This window comes from Tenrec ecaudatus, chromosome 2 (assembly GCF_050624435.1).
Source record: "Tenrec ecaudatus isolate mTenEca1 chromosome 2, mTenEca1.hap1, whole genome shotgun sequence".
Lineage (NCBI taxonomy): Eukaryota > Metazoa > Chordata > Mammalia > Afrosoricida > Tenrecidae > Tenrec > Tenrec ecaudatus.
Window position 1 is genome coordinate 147441036 of NC_134531.1, and position 20883 is coordinate 147461918.

Genomic DNA, 20883 nt, shown 5'->3' on the forward strand with positions numbered 1-20883 from the left:
GGTGGAGGCAGTGGACACAGTGGTGGAGGCAGTGGTCAGGGTGGTGGAGGCAGTAGTTAGAGTGGTGGAGGCAGTGGTCATGGTGGTGGAGGCAGTGGTCATGGTGGAGGCAGTGGTCAGGGTGGTGGAGGCAGTGGTCAGTGTGGTGGAGGCAGTGTTCAGAGTGGTGGAGGCAGTGGACACGGTGGTGGAAGCAGTGTTCAGTGTGGTGGAGGCAGTGGACACGGTGGTGGAGGCAGTGGACACGGTGGTGGAGGCAGTGGACACTGTGGTGGAGGCAGTGGCCAGGGTCGTGGAGGCAGTGGTCAGGGTAGTGGAGGCAGTGTTCAGAGTGGTGGAGGCAGTGGACACGGTGGTGGAAGCAGTGTTCAGTGTGGTGGAGGCAGTGGACACGGTGGTGGAGGCAGTGGACACGGTGGTGGAGGCAGTGGACACTGTGGTGGAGGCAATGATTCTCATGGTCTATTATTCATTTGAGCTTATTCATTTCCTTGAGTGTTTAATTTTCTTTCCTTTTCTTTGCTTTAGATGGGGAGAAATCAATAGTTGCCTCTTTGATGACTGCTTGTTTAAGACCCCAGTCACTACTCACTGAGATTGTACTTGGAGTATTGTCTTTGTGGACTATGTTAATGGACCAGTGGGCCCCTCATCTTGTATGCACTTGCACTGGTATTTATTTTAGATAGGTTTACAGAAATGGGATTCTGGGTCATAGAGAATGAAAACATCAAATTAGCATTCCCTTACCAGGAATATGACCACAATTTGTGTTATACTCCCTTCTGACCTACACCTCCAGCTGGTGCTATATTTCTTAACATTCTTTTCAAAAGCCGTAACCCCTGGGGTTAATACGAAGACTGGTAAAGAGAGAAACAATTTCCTTGTGAATAATAACAGTAGTAGCGGATGTGTACTGAGCATTAAACCAGATGTGAGGAAATATTCTAAATACTTTGCAGATATCAATTCAACTTCAATCTTTATAGCCCCTCCCATAAGTATAAGTCTTTTATACTTCTCTTGCTCCTCAGGAAACAGAGCCTCCTAGAGACCCACTAAGGTCACATATCTGACAACTGATAGAGCCAGGTGTTTTTTAAACCAGACTGGTAACTGTCTCTATAAAGTTTAATGCCATTTAAAAACAAAACAAAACCCTTTTCATGGGGAACTGGGTAAATCTCGTCACGTTTCAAAGCAACGATTCATATATAGCTTGTTTAGCTCATTGACTGCAGTCCTCACAAGGTACCATCATTTTTCTCAGTTCCTCCCTGGCTTATCTTTTTACATTCTTCCTTTTTTCCTAACCCTTCTGAATTTTGTCTCTGGGTACATGCTTTCTTTGATCTCCAATGGTTGATTATTCCAAGGTGTCTGCACCTCACTAATGTCATTGTTCTTCTTACAGAACTGTGGAACTTTTTGTAACTTTGCTCTTGCTATGCTCTACCACATCCATAGATATTATCGCAGCAAATTAAATTTTCTGTCCCTTTCGTACCTATGTATATTCATAGATATATTCTTACTTGTACTCTCACACCTACTTAACACCTGTGTCTAAACATGCATCTATTCCAAAGTCACAGTTGTTGCAGGATTATGTATGTAACAGTACATTGCCTCTGTTGCCTTTAATCCTTCGATTCCTCCTAATGTCTTCCCATGCCTCCTTCACTCTGTTCCTGCTGAACTTCCTCTTATTGTATATTGCCTTCCCCTGCGCTCAAAATAGCACGTCTACCCTCTAGCTAGCAATTTTCCTTCCAACCCCTGATAACCGTGAATTAATGTTTCTTTTCATGTAAAAACCACTTCTTGATGGTTTATAACAGATCGACATAGGAAAAAATATCATACAATATTTATCCTATTCTGATTTACAAACCTCATTTAGCATTCTATCTTCCAAGTTCATCCATGCTATGAAATGTTTCATACATTCATCATTATTCTTTAATATTGCATAGTATTCCATTGCGTTTATGTATCATGGTTTACTTACCATCCATCCACGGATAACCATTTAGGTTGTTTGCATCCATTGGCTAGTGTGAGTAATGCTGTGATGAAACTGGTTGTATTCCTGTGGAGGGTCTTATATGTTGAAGATCTATCGCTTAGAGGGGTTGCTGGGTCACTTGAGATGTCATTTCCATCATTTTGAGGAAGCTAATGATGGGGCTTTGGGATAAGTATTGGGATGCTAACTGCAAAGTCTGCAGTTCAAACCCACCAGATGCTCAGAGCGAGAATGATCAGACTCTGCTCCTGTAAAAATGTACAGTCTCAGAAACCCTGCTTTGTTCTACAAGGTTGCTGTGAGTCAGAATCAACCCTATAGCCATGGAATAGGTTGACCCCATCTTCACCCCAAGTTTCCTTTATCTAGTTTATTACTCATAACTAATTTTGTGTTTATTCATTGACTCGAGTCTCTGGGTAGTGGTATGATGGACGCACTTGACTACTACCTGAAAGGTTGGAGGTTTGAGTCCACACAGAGACACCTGGGAAAAGGTGTGGTGATCTGCTTCAGAAAAAAAAAAAAATCAGCCATTAAAACAACCCATGGAGCAGTTCTACTCCAACATGAGGGGTTGCCATGACAGCTGCTGTTTGTTTTATTTTTCCTCTTTGTGCACTGTAACTCTGAGTACAGGGTACCTATATTAATATTCATATCTGTATCCTTAATTACCCACCACCTGTCTGTCAATTGCTGTACTGTGGTGGCTTGTGTGTTGCTACGATGACTAAAACACTTATCACTGGTATTTCAAATACCAGCAGGGTGACCCAAAGTAAACAAATTTCAGCAGAGTTACAGACTGAGAACCAACTATGAAGAAAGAAAAGGCTGTTCATTTCAGAGGAATTCACCACTGAAAACCCTGTGGAGAGGATCAGAACATTGTCAAAAAGAGTGCCAGAAAATGAGCTAATCGTGTTGGAAGGCACTCCGAATGACTGACGAAGAGCTGCCTTCTCAAAGCAGAGTGGACCAGAATGATGCAAATGTCATAAACCGTTCAGGTGTAAAAACTTTGGGATCTTCATTTGCTGATGGGGCATTACTCAAAATGAGAAGAAATAATTGCAAGCATCAACTAATAATTAGAACTTGGAATACATGAAATACGAATCTAGGAAAGTTTGAAGTTTAAAAGGAAATGGAATGCATAAAGATTGATAGTCTAGACATTAGAGAGCTGAAGTGGACTGGTACTGGCCATTTTGAATGGGAAAATCATGCGGACTGCTGTGTCTGAAATGACACACTCAAGAGGAACAGCACTGCGTTCATCAAGACATTTCAAGATCTGTGATAGCAAAATGTCTGTCCGCATACACAGAAATCCAGTCAACACAACTGCTATTCAAATTTATGCACCAATTTCTAAAGCCAATGATGAAGAAATTGAAGGATTCTATAAATCTTCAGTCTGAAACTGATCAAAAATACAATCAAGATCCATTGATGATTATTGGCATTTGGGATGCAAAAGTTGGAACAAAGGGGAAGAAACAGAATTTGAAAATATGGTCTTGGTGATAGTGAAGCTAGAGAATTTTCCAAGAGCAATGACTTGTTCATAGCAAATGCTTTTTCCCCCCCAACAGCACAAACGACTACTTCTCCAGATGGAATACATGGAAATCAAATTGACTACACTGTGGAAAGAGACAATGGGAAAGTTCAATGTCAGCAGCCAAAACCAGGCTTGAGCTGACGGGGTAACAGACAATCAAATGCTCATCTGTAAATTCAAGTTGAACTTGAAGAAAATGAAAGCAAGTCCATGACAGCCAAAATACAACCTTGAGTATATCCCACCCGACTTTCAAAAACCATCTCAACAACAGATTTGACACATTGGACATTAATGGCAGGAGGCGTGATGAGCTGTGGGGTGACATCATGAACACAATTCATGAAGAAAGCAAAAGAGGACATTACATAGGCCAGAAAGCAAAGATCTAAGTGGATGTCAGAATAAACTCTGAAACTAGCGTAGCTAAAGCATATGGAAGAAATGATGCAGTCAAAGAGCTGAACAGAAAATATTAAAAGTCAAAGCCAAATATTATAATGAAATGTAGAGTAAGAAAACAAAAGAGGAAGAACAAGCTAGCCTATTTGAAACTGAAAGAACTCAAGAAGAAATTCAAGCCTCGAGTTGCAATCTTGAAAGAGTCTGTGGGCAAAATATTCAATGATGCATGAAAAGGAGATGGAAAGAATACATGGTCACTGTAGCAAAAAGAACTAGTCTATATTCTAGCATTTCAAGAGAACCAGTAGTACTGAAAGAAGACGTTGAAGCTGCACTGAAAGCATTAGACCAAAACAAGGCTCCAGGAATTGATGAAATACCAATGGAAATGTTTCAACAAACTGATGAAGTACTCACTTGTGTATGTCAGGAATTTGGAAGACAACTACTTGGCCAACTGACTGAAAGAAATGTGACCCCATAGGACCCATATATTGCACAACAACATCATTGATACCCCGTGTAAGTCAAATATTGCTAAAGACCATCCAACAATGGTTGCAGCAGCACATTGAGAGGGAGTTGCCAGGGGCTCAGGCCAGATTCAGAAGAGGATGTAGAACAAGAGACATCATTGCAGATGTCAGGTGGATCTTGACGGAAAGCAGAGAATAATAGAAAGATGTTTGTATTCCATTGACTGTGTAAAGGCATTCAGTTGTGTGGATCTCATAAACCATGGATATCCTTGAGAAGAATGGGAATTCCGGAACACCTGTGTTCATGCAGAGCATGTACATGGATGAAGGCAGTTGTACAAACAGAACAAGGGAATGCTGCGTGGTTTAGAATCAGGAAAGATGTGGAACATGGTTATATCCTTTCATCATACTAACACAATCTGTGTGCTGAGCAAATAATCAGAGGAGCTGCATTACATGAAAAAGAATCTGGCATCAGGATTGAAGGAAGGCTTCTTAACAACCTTTAATATGCAGGTGACACAACTCTGCTTGCTGAAAATGAGGAGGACTTGAAGCACTTGCTGATGAAAATCAAGGATTGAAGCCTTCAGCATGGATTACAACTCAATGTAAAGAAAACCAAAATCCTCACAACTGGCCCAATAGGCAACATCATGATAATTAGAGAAAAGATTGAAGTTGTCAAGGAGTTTTCTTGCTAGGATCCACAATCAGTGCGTCCAAAGGTCTTGATAGTGGATCAACTCCAAAGACCCATTGTATTGGGTAAATCTGCTGCACAAGACCTTTTTAGAGTGTTAGAAAAAATATAATAAAATTTTTGAAAAAATAGAAGGTTGGAAATCAAGGATATTACATTGAGGAGAAAGGTGCCCATGCTCCAACCAGGGCATTTTAAATCGCCTCATATGCCAGTGAAAGTTGCATACTGAATAAGGAAGGCTGAGGAAAAATCGATACATTTGAACTATGGTGTTAGTGAAGACTCTGGAAAATACCAGGGACTGGCAAGGGGAGGGGGGCGGGGGGAGCTATCTGTCTTCAAAGAAGCAAAGCCAGAATGCTTCTTAGTGGCAAAGATGGTGAAACTGTGTCTCGTGTACTTTGGGCATGTTATCAGGAGAGACCAGACCCTAGAGAAGGGCATTATGCTGGCAAAGTTGAAGAGGTAGCAAAAGAGAGGAAAGCCCTGGACAAGATGGATTGACATAGTGGTTGAACTTCAAAGGGGCTGCAACACAAGACTTGTGAGGATTGCAAAGGATGGAGCAGTGTTTCCTTTGTTGTGTGGTCCATAGGGCCACTGTGAGTAGTTGTGTGGTCCACAGGGCCAGTGAGTTGGTTGTGTGGTACATAAGACCACTGTGAGTGGTTGTGTGGTCCACAGGGCCACTGTGAGTGGTTGTGTGGGCCACAGGGCCACTGTGAGTTGGTTGTGTGGTCCATAGGGCCACTGTGAGTGGTTGTGTGGTCCATAGGACCACTGTGAGTTGGTTGTGTGGTCCATAGGGCCACTGTGAGTGAGTTGTGTGATACATAGGGCCACTGTGAGTTGGAACCCACTGATGGCACCTAGCAACAACAATATCCTTAATTACTTGCACAATGTCTAGTTTCTCATAAACAATGAATAATAAATTATGTTGAATGAATCACAATATTCCTGGAAGGTAGCCATGATATCTATTTTATTTTGTCTTTTTAAAAATTATTATTATTATTATTATTATTATTGGCTCATACAACTGTTATCACAATCCATACATACACCAATTGTGTAAAGCACATTTGTACTTTCATGCCCTCATCATTCTCTAAACATTTGCTCTCCAATTCAGCCCCTAGCATCAGGTCCTCATTTTCCCCTTCCTCCCGCTCCCCACTCCCTCATGAACCCTTGATAATTTATAAATTATTATTTTGTCATGTCATGCCCTGTCTGATGTCTCCCTTCACCCACTTTCCTGTTGTCCATCCCCCAGGGAGGAGATTATATGTAGATCCTTGTAATCGGTTCCCCCTTTCCAACCCTCCCTCACTCTACGCTCCCAGTATCGCCATTCACTCCACTGGTCCTGAAGAGATCATCTGCCCTGGATTCCCTGTATTTCCAGTTCCTATCTGCACCATTGTACATTCTCTGGTCTAGCCAGACTTGCAAGGGAGAATTTGGATCATGATAGTGGGAGTGGGTGGGAGGGGGAGGAAGCATTTAGGAACTAGAGGAAAGTTGTATTTTTCATCATTGCTACATCGCACCCTGTCTGGCTCATCTCCTCCCCGAGACCCCTCTGCCAGGGCATCTCCAGTGGCCTACAAATGAGCTTTGGGTTTCCACTCCACACTCCTGCCCCGCCACCCCATTCACTATGGTAAAATTTTTTTGTTCTGATGATGCCTGTTACCCGATCCCTTTGACACCTCATGATTGCACACGCTGGTGTGCTTGTTCCATGTGGACTTCGTTGCTTCTGAGTTAGATGGCCGCTTGTTTACCCTCAAGCCTTTAAGACCTCAGGTGCTATATCTTTTGATAGCCGGGCACCATCAACTTTCTTCGCCACATTTGCTTATGCACCCACTTGTCTTTAGCGGTCGTATCAGGGAGGTGAGCACACAATGATATGAATTTTTTTGTTCTTTGATGCCTGATAACTGATCCCTTCAGCACCTCGTGATCACACAGGCTGCTGTGTTTCTTCCATGTGGGCTTTGTTGCCTCTGAGCTAGATGGCTGGTTGTTTACCTTCAAGTTTTTAAGATCCTAGACGCTATACCTTTTGATAGCTGGGCACCATCAGCTTTCTTCACCACATTTGCTTATTCACCCGCTTTGTCTTCAGTGGTTGTGTTGGGGGAAGGTGAGCATCATAGAATGCCAATTTAATAGAAGAAAGTATTCTTGCATTGAGGGAGTACTTGAGTGGAGACCCAATGTCCTTCTACTAAACCTATAAATATATTCACATAGATCCATTTCCCACATCCTCATACATATATTTGCATATGTATATGTAATTATCTAGACTTCTATAAATGCCCTTTGCCTCCCAGCTCTTTCCTCTATTTCTCTTGACCTTCCTCCTGTCCCACTATCATGCTCAGTCCCCTCCAGGGTTTCAGCAATTCCTCTTGGTTACATTACCCTTGATCATGCCCTACCAGGCCTTCCATACCCTCCTCACCACCAATTTGGATCACTTTTTGTTCCCTTGTCCCTGGATTTGTTAACATCACTTCCTGCCCGCCCCTTTCCCCTCTCACATGCCCCCCCAGAACTGTTGGTCCCGTTGTTTTCTACTCCAGATTGTTCATCCAGCCTATCTTATTTAGACAGACATGTGGAGATAATAACATGCACAAAAACAAGACAGATCAAAACCAAGTAACAATATACAACAAAATAACAAACCAATGATGAAAAGAAAAACAAAACAAGAAAAGCTTGTAGTTAGCTCAGGGATAGTTTGTTGACCTTTAGGAGTGTTTTCCAGTCCAGTCTGTTGGGGCACCGCGCCCTGGCCCCAAAGTCCACCTTCAGTATTCCCTGGGGACTCGCCGCTCCATCTCCTTGCTGTTCTGTTGCACCCCCTTAATGTTTTGCCTCGGTATGGCGGGATCAGATTGTGTGCAATTCCCACACTGTGTCTCCGGTGTTGTCCCCTGTAGGTCTATGGGTCTGTGAGGGGTGTCATGTCTCATAGTGGGGCTGGCCATGTGGTCCTCCTCTCTGTGGACTGGCTGCTCTAATTGGGATCATGATCCTCAAGGCCTGGTGGGCCAGGATGTGCTCCATTCTCTCCTCCTCCCCCTTCATCTGCTCCCATGTGCTCCGATCAGATAAGTCCCTCTCCTGGAGCTGCAGATTCATTCTGCATTCCCATTAAATGGGTATTATTATCTGAATTCTTCTGGGGGGAGGGGCAGGTGTCCATTTAGTAGTTGGGATTAGGGCCAGCCCCTAGAGCTCTCCACTGCTTCCCTACTCCATGCTGGAATGTTGCATTCACACCTTGGGGCACTGGGTTGAAGTCTGGTCCCTCTTTCCCTGTGGAGATGTAAACAATACCCTCCTTTCCGGTGGGTTAGTGCCCTGTGCCCCTGCTACCCATTTCTTTTTTATTATTGTTACTTTTTTTACGGTTCCCCACCTCTTTTTAGTTGTCTACCATGTGTATCCCTGTATTTGATCTGGTGGTCCCTGCCATATTACCTGGTCCTCACCCCAGGAATGTTTGTATACTTTTCCCCTATGCCCCTTTTGCATGTTTTTTTTTTTTAAAGCTTACCTCAGCGGACTCATATTGTACTTGTCCTTTTGTTCCTGACTTACTTCGCTTAGCATGATTTCCTCCAGTTCTTCCCATGCGGCGATGTGCTTCATACGTTCATCACTGCTTTTTAGAGATGCATAGTACTCCATTGTATGTAATGATATCCATTTTACATATGAAGAAACTACCCAGTATGACCCAAAGTGTAGAAAGTAGTAGGAAGCAGAATGGTGGATTTGAGGTGTCAACCTAAAGCTCCTGAAATCTAATCCAGTACACTTTTTTCTTTTTTAACCACATCTAAACCTCTTTCTTTCACGGTGTTCTTTTCCGGCCTCTGGAGAATGGCTCCTTGCCTAGTAACCACTTCGCCACTGGCAAGCTTCACAGCTGGGAGTCCTTAATTATCCCTGGGGGAAGGGCTGGGAGAACCTGCTGGGAGGAAGGTCCCTGGAAATGACAGTTCCTGGAAGCACCGCACCCAGCAATAGGTTGGTAATAGGAACCAGGTTCCTTAGAGGAATCCCGCATAAAATAATACCTATCTCTTACTTCAGGTTTTGTGCATGCCAGACATTGATCCATGTGATTTACGAGCATTGTCTCTTTAATGCTCACAATCCCATTAGATGGGCATTATTATCTATTCTTTTAACATATGTAAGAGTTGAAGCTGGGATGAGAGGCTGAATTATTTGCACAAGGTTGCACTTAAAGGAGGAGAAAAGCTCGGATTCCAACTCAGGTCTCTGTGACCCCAGAAGCTGCATTTTGAGCACTGAATTGCCCCTGGGGCACAGCAGCTGGCGGAGGCAGGAGGCATTGTGAGAAGAGGCTATAAAGGGAAATTGTCTTCCCTAGACCCTGGGGGAACCTTAGCAACCTGGATCTCGGAGAGAAAACCATGCACTAAGCTCTACTGGGCTGGAGGATCCGTGTGATTTTTGCAGCTGATTGTGGAGAGGGATTGAGACCATCCATCCATGCCAATTTTTGAATCTGGGTTCGCAGCACATGATATCTTTATACTTTTAACCTAGAAATGGCAGAGTTATTTTGAGCACAAAGCAAGAGCTGTGGCTTTAAAAATATGCCAAGAGTATTTATCTCTTCCGTTCCAAGATTACTGAAAATTAGCCCAGCTGTGGCCTGAAGCACAAAACTGTCACAAAACCCTCTAGGTCAACTCATCCTATCCACTGTGGGCGATACACCCAGGATTAGCAGCAGCTCTGGCAGGCTCTGGAGGATAGTGTCAGATGCGCCTCCCCTTCACCAAGCCTTACACACACACACACACACACACACACACACACACACACACACACACACACTGGAGGATAGTATCAGATTCGCTTCCCCTTCACCAAGCCTTACACACACACACACACACACACACACACACACTGGAAGATAGTATCAGATTCGCTTCCCCTTCACCAAGCCTTACACACACACACACACTGGAGGATAGTATCGGATTCGCTTCCCCTTCACCAAGCCTCACACACACACACACACACACACACACACACACACAGGAGGATAGTATCAGATTCGCTTCTCCTTCACCAAGCCTTACACACACACACACACACTCTCCCTCCCTCCCTCCCAACTACCCCAGGGATTCAGATGCACAGCTTCTAAAGCAAGTTCCTCCCCAACTCCAAAGTCGTTCTTTAAATGAAAAGAGAAAAGAGCAAAATGCTTAGTCCACCATGTGACTCATAATAGGCAATTAATTAATCTTTTTTAACAATTGAAGGAATCTTCTGCTTCTCTTGCCTTCATTTAACAAGTTCTGACCTTGTGCCTGGCTCAGTACGCTACATGCTATGTGAGGACAATCACATTTATCCTATGGCAGTCCTGTGCGGTGGATACCAGTATTATCCCCTTTAAAGTTGAAAATTGACGTTTCGAGATGTTACATACTTTGTTTAGCGTCGCATTATTACCTTGGGGATGTTAGTGATAAGCCTCAGTGTTCTGATGACGGAGCCTGAGGTTTTACAGAGGAACACACTTTATTTTTACATTCTTTTATTTTCATGGAAAATTCATTTTTGCTGTCAGTTGAAGGACCACGCATCAAGGAAATGCTGGCCAGGTGGTGTTCACTGCTTCCCTTCACGCTGATCCTGGACAGGGTTTGGGTTTCAGACAGCATTTTCTGTGGGCCGTAATTAGTACTCAGATTAGTAGTGTCCTATTCATCCAGGGCTGAATGTGGGGGAGGAGACGAACTTGTCCAGGCCATCCATAAACCCACAGACACACACACACACACACACACCACCCCCACCCCACCAAGACGAGAAATTACAACAAAACCAGGCTGAAGAGACAAGGAAGTGAGGGCAGGGGCGGTGGTGGCCCTGCCTAGAAAGCCTTGGTCGTGCTCTTGAAAGCGCAGAATCTGCAGAGCCTTCCATGAGCGACCCCTCCCAGGGCAGCTAGAGGAAGCAGCAGCAGTCCTGAGCCAGAGAACCCGCAGTCTCGGGCGCAGTCTGCGGGGCCGGAAACGGCTGTAATCATTTAAAAGCTTTGGCTGGCTGCTCTGACCTAGCCGAGTGGGCGGTAGGCAGCCTCCGGAGTGCTGTCTGGCAAGATAGTCCCCGGCTTTAATCAAAATGATGGGTTTTCTGGAAGCTCTTTATTAACCTCAGCGCTGAAGGCCTCGCGTTGGTAACAAAGGATTGAATGGGGAGCGAAGGGGAGGGGCTGGAACCTGGAGACTGTGCGGCCTGATTTGCCCAAGCACATGGCCCACGCGGGCACCTCCTCTTCCCACCCCACCCCCACTCCTTTCAGCCGACTTCAGCTGAGAGATTCTGACTGCTTCTGGGTGTCGCCCAAATAGCAACAAAATAGATAATACCGATAAAGATGGCTACATTGGAATAAAGCTGTAGTTTTCCAAGGACTTTCATTCGCAGTTAGACTGCCTGCGTGTGAGTCTCGGGCTCCAGCCAGGTTAGTAGGCATGAGATCTCAAAAACAACAAACCTAGAAAGCACCAGACATGTTATTCCATACGGCTCACATGAGAACTAAAATCGCACTGCATTCAGACCTGCTTAGCCCAGTGCCAAGCATGTAAAAAGGGCCCGTGGAATGGAAAGGTCATTCCCCTGTAATGAAGGAAGGATGCGGATATCGAGGCTCTGAAACATTATGTAAATTGCCTACACACTGTTCCGTGATAGAGCAGGGTCAATCTCTAGACCTGAGGGAGAACAAATCAAGGTGAAGGGCGGAAAAGAAAGAACAGTTGTATGAGCCCCCGATGAAATGATTAAAAAAGAAAAGAAAGAAATGCACTCCATCATCCCACAGGAGCCCTGGTGGCTTAGTGGCTAACAAATTAGGCTGTTCACCCCCAAGTCAGCAGTTAAACCCACCAGCTGCTCCGTAGGAGGAAGCTTTGTTTCTGTAAACCTTTATAACCTCTGCTTTGCCCTACAGGGTCTATTTGAGTTGAAATGAACTTGATGGCAGCGGGTTTGGTTTCGCCGGCACTCTCCAGGCCTTGCCCCTCCATGAGCTTTCCTGAAATTCCTATCCTTTGTCCACAGGACTTGGTTTTTACAGGACAAGTAAATCAGAACCCTCCCCCCCCACACACACACACTCAAATCTGATCCATTTCACTTCCTCTCCCCCATCCTGCTTTGGACGGTTGTCCAGAGTAATTTCAAGTGGGCCTTGAAACCTTCACTGGCAGAGCATCTAACCCAATCAGCCCTAGTGGCTGAGGCTAAACTCCATGAACTCAGACAGCCAGAACTGAATCTGAACGAAAACAAACGGGAATTTTGTCCAAAGGACCCAGGGGCAGTGCATAGGCAAAGGTAGAGGCATTAAAGAATTACTTGAATCATCAACTATTTAGAGGGTTGAAAATCTCTCTCTCTCTCTCTCTCTCTCTCTCTCTCTCTCTCTCTCTCTCTCTCTCTCTCTCTCTCTCTCTCTCTCTCTCTCTCTCTCTCTCTCTATTTGCAAATGCATGTTGTCCTGAATTTGAAATATAGTTCTACCATTTTGGAAAAACTAGCCAATCAGGATAAAAATGCAAAAACTTACAGCCACTTACTCTCCTTTTAATCACAAGCAGTTGCTATTGTGTCAGTTCCAACTCTTGGCAACCCCACGTGAGTCAGAGTACAACAATGCCCGTAGGGTTTTCAGTGGCTGAGTTTTTGGAAGTAGATAGCCAGGGACTTGCTGCAAGCTAATCTTTCATCTCATAACCAAGTAATTTAATCATTTAAACATTTGTTTGGGTTATCATCTGAATGTCAGTAATGGAATCTACCTAGAGATTCAGACCACACCTGCATGATGTATGTCTGAAATATCTTTGTAGGCTGATAGGTCCATTCATTTTGGGTCTTGGTAGCAAGGAAGTCACTTATAATGGAGGGGATGGAACTTATAGGAGGTTCCAGAAGGAGGGAAAGAGGCAGCACTGAAAGAAGAAGCGTATTCTTGCCTTATCAGTTTGCTGAAACGGACTCAGGGCTGGGACTAAGCAGCAGACACAGCGCCTTCCTTTCTCATCCTCCTCCATGGAGGGACTAGCTCTTGGCTCTGCCCTGGAAGTGGCAGCATTTTATAAGCATAGCGAGTCAGAGGTCTTAGTGCTCTTGGCCAAGAGATAGAGATTAGGAGGTCAGCAAATGTTTGGCAGGTTTTTAAGCTATCGATTCACTTGAATGAGTCACAGTTCAGATGCTTCTGAGCCCTGAGTGATATTTGCTTACAGCCAGAGAAGATAGGGCACAACAGTCTAAGAGAGATTAAAGGATCCAGACTTGGCTCTGCTTTGCAGAAACTAGCCATGGAGAGGATGCACCTAAATGTGTGCATCTCTGTGGTTGGAGTTCAGGCCGAGTCAGGCAGAAGCAAGGTAACAGAATGTCCTTTAGCTGGGGTGTCTCCTCGGAGCTCTGCATCTACTGATGGCAGTTCTTAAGTCTCATGCAGAGTCCTGGCTAGACTGGAAAAATTCCATCCGGATTCTGTGAGAGCCACTCAAGGACTGTGGGGTGAAGCCCAGTGCTCCCAGGAGCCACTCAGAGGCTTTTGGATACGTTTCTCTTTTGTCTGTCTCTCAGGGTCATGGCCTGCATTTGAAAGATAAACAGGCAGATTCTGGCAGAGCTCTATCACAGATTTGATTATTTTAGATAGCTAAAGGAAATGTGTCTTTGTCTGAGAGGAAAAAAAATCTGTTGACCCATCTCCAAAATGTTATGATGTCAATTCTGCCCAAGAAAAGCATGACTTGTGGAAACAGCTTGAGGGAGAAAAGAAACTATTTTACTCTCTCTTCTTAGTGCCTTTGACTTTAGTGCTCGGAATAGATTTGGAATATCATTATCCTGCCTTCCTAGCTCCAAAGCTTCTCCATCTGGAAACCAAACCAAGCCCACTGCCATTGAGTCCATTCCAATACTAGCCACTCTATATAGGATGACTGAGCCTGTACATCTTTAAGGGAGCCAATAACCCCATCCGTCTCCCCAGGAGTGGCTGGTGGGTTTGAACCACCAACTTTGCAGTGAGCAGCCCAATGTGAAACCAACAGCACAACCAGTGCCCTTTTGCTCCACGTTATTGAGCCTGTCCGTTGTGCGGGGGCTGGACTTTTTGGGCATTCTCGTATTTTCTTTGGGGCCTCTACAAGTGCCAGCAATAAGGAGGGCTTCTGGTCTACTCGCGGGTGCCTCTCCCACACCTCCCCTCATGCCAGTCTGCTTTGTCACTCATTCATTCAGAAAATACTTTTTAAAATCATTTTATTAGGGGCTCATGCAACTCTTATCACAATCCATACATACGCCAACTGTGTAAAGCACATCTGTACATTCACTCCCCTCATCATTCTCAAAACATTTACTCTCCACTTAAGCCCCCGGCATCAGGTTCTCATTTCCCCCCCTCCCTCCCCCCACTCCCCCATGAGCCCTTGATAATTTATAAATTATTATTTTTTCATCTCCCTCCAGGACCAGGGGTGTGAGTGGCGATACTGGGAGGGTAGAGGGAGAGTGGGTTGGAAAGAGGGAACCGATTACAAGGATCTACATGTGACTGCCTCCCTGGGGGACGGACAGCAGAAAAGTGGGTGAAGGGAGACATCAGACAGGGCAGAAAATACCTATTAAATACCTGTATGGCCCAGGAATTATGCTAGATAATGGTATACACTGGTGAATGAAACAGATACGTTTCTGCCTCGTACAGCAATACAGGTTGTTGAGTGGGCTTGGGAGAACAGGAAGTGAGCTACTGGGCTCTGGTGGGCATCGTTTCTTCTCTGAAAATGTTTCATGTAAGAATTGACTTAAAGAATGAGGAATAATTTCAACACTAAGGGGGAGATCATTGTAGGTAAAGGGCATTTGCAAAGATTTTGGAGCAAAAATGCCCTCAGGAGGCCTCTTTGGGAATGAAAGAAGGCCAGTGTGATTAGAGTAGTGTGAGTGGTAGGTGAGACGGGAGAGAAGGAAATCTGAGAACATTAAAGGGCCGTGTACAGGCCTTATGTGATACGGGCAGTCCTCAGATTATGAGTAAGACCTGTTCCTGCCTTTAAGTCAAACTTGTATGCAAACCATAATGTTAGGTATGATTCCTAATGAATATAAGCTACTCAAATATTTGTGTTAGTGTGTGGCATATAGTATACCTTTGTATGCACAAAAACGTGGAAAAAACTTCCAGATACACTGAAACATAATTAGCGTAGTAATGCCATAATAATCATAATATTTTATGCTACTTGCAAATTAGCTCCCATTCATTATGATGAACCAGTATAGCTAACTCGAAAATTTAATGTAATAGATTTTATGTGGGTTGGGTCATTACTATGGGTTGTGTGTAAATTGGACGTCATAATTTGGGGACTGCCTGTACCATGTTAACGAGTTTGTGTGTGTGTGTCTTTTTCTTCAAGTTAAACAGGAGAGTAATCTTAGTCTGATCTCTATTTTAAGAGGATTTTATTGTTTGTTTGTGGGATTTTAAGGACTGAAGACTACTTTGGCATCTGTGTGGAATATTAGAGTTGGCCAAAAGTGAAATAGAGAGATAACGGTGTCCTGACAAAGGCTTGTGACAGCAAAAATAGACAGAAGGGGCAAAATAAAAAATGACAGGTTTTGGTGTTATATTATTGTGTTAGACTGGGTGGACTAGAGAAACAAATCCATGGGCACACATATGTGTATAAGAAAGAGGTTTACATACAAGAGCAATTGAACATTGAGAAAACATCCCAGCCCAGTCCAGATCAAGTCCATAAGTCCAATATTAGCCCATATGTCCGATACCAATCTATAAAGTTCTCTTTAGACTCACAAACACATGCAATGATGTCTAATGCAGGTAGATCACAGACCAGTGGGTGGAAAGTCTTGTGGATCCAGTGGCAGCGGAAGCATCTCAGCACTGGCAGGGGTCCCCATGTGGCTCCTTCAACTCCAGGGTTCTAGCCTAGCTCCATGCATCTTCTCAACAGGAATGTCTTGCAGGGAGTGAGCATGTGTCCCGCTTCCAGTGAGCTATTTATCTCCTTAGCGCCACCAAATGAGGTCTTCATACTGCCACCTGTTTGACAGGCTAGATTTCACCCCTTCACTCTTAAGTCTCCGATCGGGAACAGACAACGTAAGGACCACAATAGTACACAGAGAAGGAATAATAAAGAGAAATGAGGAGCGGCTCCAAAGGTTCTGGCTGGAGCACTGGGGTGAACGGCGTGTTGTTTACTGTACCTGGAAGGGCTCAGAGCAGAACAGATGAGAGGAACCAGGCGTTTGGTTTCACATTCCTTAAGCTGGAGATGCTCATGCCACCTCGAATAAGTCACTCGATGCTTAAGATTGAAATGAGCTTTAAGGATTATGTAAATAAATTTTTAAAAATTTATAACAGAATTATGTCAATGTGGGTCTCATCAGCCTATTTCGATAACGTTTAAACCCGTGGACGTGACTGAGATCCCAAAAGGAGAGTGTGAAGAGAAAGGAGAGAAAAAGATCTAGGGCCAAACCCAATGCCCCCCAACACAGGTGAGGGGAACCTGCAAAGGAAACTGACAAAGAACCCGGGGAGACGGGCCAGGGTGGTATGTAAGCAATTTATCTTGTTTTGTACAGGGTAGGAATCAAAATACACATTTGACCCACGTTGTCTCTAACTCACAGTCGACGCGTGGTGTATTTCGCTTTGATGCTGTGTGGCAGCTCCTGTTACATTCCCAGGCGAGGTCACCACACACACACACAGTATCTTCAGAAAAATCTTCACAAAGAGCAAACACAATGGGATGCGAGAAAATTAGATTCCACGGTATCACAGGATGCCTGGTCAGTTGATCTCCCTCTTGACCCTACCTGAATTTGTTCTGGGCTTCAATATTTCTCGCTTGTTCCACGAAAGAGATTTCTTCTCTGGCTTTTTAAAATATTGCCAGTGGGCTTTTCTTTCTTACTCCTTTTCATTTTTACCTTTATATTATTTTTTCCCTGCTTCATTGCACGTTTGTTTTTTTATTGTTTCTGAAGCACGGGAGGAGTGGCTGCAGAGACCATAGCTGATGTGGTGGTTTAGATAGGGGGACGCTAGGGGAATTGGGGCACGCACAATGAACGGCAGAGGGGGGAGCACTAGAACTGATGGTGACGGTGTACATACAACCCTTTTTAACAGCTACTTCACTGTGGAGGTGTGTCATATGTGTGTGTTATAGCAATCAAACTATGGAAGAAAATTCGATTCCTTGGCCCTCTGGTGAGAAAGTTGCCCTCTTGCGTGCTGCCAAACCTGGCCTTGCCCGTAACCAGCAGAATGACCGTGATTTCTAGGGCGGAGTCTCTGTGAGCCTCTCCTTCGTGCAGGAGTGTGGTATGGAGGGCGCCGGGCTACTGCTCTCTTACTGACTTGTGATGTTTTTTCTTTCAGAACCAGAGGCAGGAGAGGTGTCCCCTCCAGTGGGGGCTGGTGTCAACAGCAACAGCTGGACCTTTAAATACGGACCTGGCAACCCCAAGCAATCTGGCCCCGGTGAGTTGCCAGACAAATTCATTATCCCCGGATCTCCTGCAATCATCTCCATCCGGCAGGAGCCTGCCAACAGCCAAATTGACAAAAGTGACTTCATAACCTTCGGCAAAAAGGAAGAGACCAAGAAAAAGAAGAAGAAGAAGAAGGGCAACAAGACCCAGGAGAAAAAGGAGAAAGGGAACAGCACGACTGACAACAGTGACCAGTGAGGTCACCTGACGGAAACAAGCCACGTAGCCAGTTTTTGTAATAGCGGCAAAACTCTCCCATGTAGCAAGTCCCTATTCCCTTCCGTCCACATGAGCCCTCTCCTGTAGACCTCAGAAATCTGCCGACCGTTCCCTATGTCTGTCTAGATCGCATTGAACAGATTTTGTCTTGAAAGCTTTACTAAGTCTGGTGTTAACTCTTTTCTCTCCACTCTGGCTTGTTTTCAGAACCTAAAAAGCAGACCCAAGTTTCCTTTCTCCTCCGCCGCAAAGGAGAGGCTTCCCAGCCCTGCCAGTGAGAGGTTGGACTCTCTGCCCTGTGCTCCTGGGATCCTGTCTTGATGACACTTACAGGGCAGGCTGAAAGGTTTTGAGATTGAGCAGCTTGGGTGTTTGTGGCCACTGGGTATGTGTGGCCACTGGGGTTATGAGCGCCAGGTATGGATCAGCTGGCATGGGCCAGATTTAACTAGTTGGTGCAAGAAGGGCTGGGGAACAAAGGCAAAGAAGCAGTGGGAACTTCAGTTTGAAGGGGAATTGCAAAATTAAAGGGGACCAGACTTTTTAAACCTTAAAATTACCAAGGTGGTGGCTCCCCTAGAACAGACAAAGCTGCCCCGACTGACAAGGCCTTAGGAGTGCTTAGAGTCTGTGGGCCTGGTGTCATCTTAAACCTTGCATTCTGGATGCAATCCAGTGTTTGGTGGGGGGCCGGGGGTGGTGGTGGTGGGAATCAGGGGAACAGAAGCAGATCCGATATGTTTCCTATATATGTCCTTGTGCTCACTTTATTAAAAATTATTTTGCACACAATGTTTATGAAAGGGCCAGATCCTTTTTCAACAACACATATGCAAAATCAAAAGAAAAAAAAACCCAGCACCTCACTTTATGCTGTTTGTTGTTTGATAGATTTATTAAAGAGAAAAATCTATAGCTATAAAACGTTAAAGAGAAATATGATGACTACAATTCCCCTAAACTTCCCTCAAAAGAGAAGTCAGTCTACAGCCATTTAAACGATCATTGCTGCTACAGAAGTGCGTTAAGAGAATTGCCTGAAACATCTGTATTATGCCGGCCACCTGCCAATCACAGCTTTACTCTTTCAGGTCACTCTGGGGCTGCCTCTTGCATGTCTTAATTACTAAATAAAAGGATTTCTCTCTCTCCCTCTCTCTTTTCTAAGAAACAATTATGTGCACTTTGAATACACAGCCTTCTCCAACCAACTATTTCAAGACCCAGAAATGGAAGAAAAACATTGTTTTCTCGTACATACAGTGAGCAGAGTTTTCAATCCTCTGACTGTGGTTTGTCTGGTGTACTAGCCTATACCTTCTCCTTGCTTTCCTTTTCCTTAACACCCTGAATTGCTGATCTTACTAACACCTATGATGTTACCTGAACTCAGTCTCCCATATGTATGCTGTATGCTATTATAAGCCTCCTGAAACAGACTTGCTCCGTGCTTGTGTATGTGAAGGTTAATGCAACTATTACCTAGCGTGAACTTTAAGCTTTATTGTTGAATGTAATTCCATTATCTTTCTTTTTGTACACCTGTGAAAAAGTGGAGTAGAGTTGTTTTCAACCATTGTTAATCAGCTTTTGTGTATGAGACACAGTAAAATTTCTTTCTTAAATCAAGCTACTGGTGATTCAAGGAATTTTATTTATGGTCAGCCAAGAGCCATCTCTTGCCAAAACTCCTGCTGGCAAGAGAATGGATAAAGCTGTTTTTTCTAGTAACAATTCTGGAGTGAATATTAAGGATATCCTCTGAGGTGTGCAAGCACAAAATTGACCAATCTGACCTCTTTGAAGTCACAGAATGCTTTGAAATTCTAACGATATCTGGAATATCTGATCATAGAGAAAAATAAAATTTGCTCTCACCTTAAATAAGACCTTTACATTTTGTTAAAATGTAAAACTTAGACGTTTGATCAATTATCTATTTAAAAGTTAGCATTAGAGGTAGGGGTTTGTTACCCAAAAAAAGCATTAAATCTTTAAAAAGAAAACAAACGTTTTGTCTACTTTAGCTTCATTCTCCCATATTTTGAAGGGTGTGTAACTTCAGCTCTGCAGGATCGCATGGGGTAAAAGGTGTTGCCAACACAGGTAAACCATTGCTACATTGTAGGATGTAACCATTTTGCCCCACTGAAGCCCATGTATCTGACCTTACGTGCCTTTTCATACTAGGAGAATCGGGCTAATTTATTAATGATGATAATTATAATGTACCTGTACAGCACTTCTTACTTTTGCAAAGTGCTTTCCAATCCATGTTAGTTACTAGTTATTACAGCTGTAAGGATAAAACACGTCATGTGGATTCATTTTTCATTGGTGCTATTGGTATTTCCTCTGTTATTGCTAATAAATGAAAAATGGTGGTATGAAAGAAATGGTGGTCATTTCTAAGTACAAGAGTAGGGAAAAAGAGAACATTGATTATCATTAGCTACTATTCTTAAAGAAAGTTGCTGCACTATTAAACTTACATTTCACTCTGGCATATCACCTGACCTGTAAGTTCATTTACTAAGGCGAAACAATGAAGTCAAAAATCAAACCCCACAATTTTCTTAGAATGGGCAGCCAAGAGGTTGCTGGGTCACTATTTCCAGTACAAAATCTCATTTTTCTCTAAAAAGAATGGCAACAAAACAATTTTTATCACTAGAGCTACACCAGTTATCTTGTCCATTCGTTGCTTAGCTTTTGCACCTTTTTACAATTGGAAAATAATGTCCCTTCAATTAACTTTGATTGAGTATAGGGTATATCCTAGCCTATACTGTACTAAATTGGTTTC

General features: G+C 43.9%; 1 protein-coding gene across 8 annotated transcripts in view; it reads left to right on the forward strand.

Moving 5' to 3' along the window:
• LOC142439374 (protocadherin alpha-C2) overlaps positions 1–20484 on the forward strand; it is a 255834-nt gene extending 235350 nt beyond the window's left edge. For 2 of the 8 annotated variants that reach the window (XM_075541690.1, XM_075541691.1), the window contains exon 4: positions 17746–20482. In XM_075541690.1, the coding sequence (XP_075397805.1) occupies positions 17746–18056 (311 nt within the window). In that variant the 3' untranslated portion in view covers positions 18057–20482. Of the gene's footprint in view, positions 1–17745 lie in introns of all 8 variants that reach the window. The other 6 variants (XM_075541687.1, XM_075541686.1, XM_075541688.1 and 3 more) reach the window with 6 other exon arrangements.
• The last annotated feature ends 399 nt before the right edge of the window (positions 20485–20883 follow it).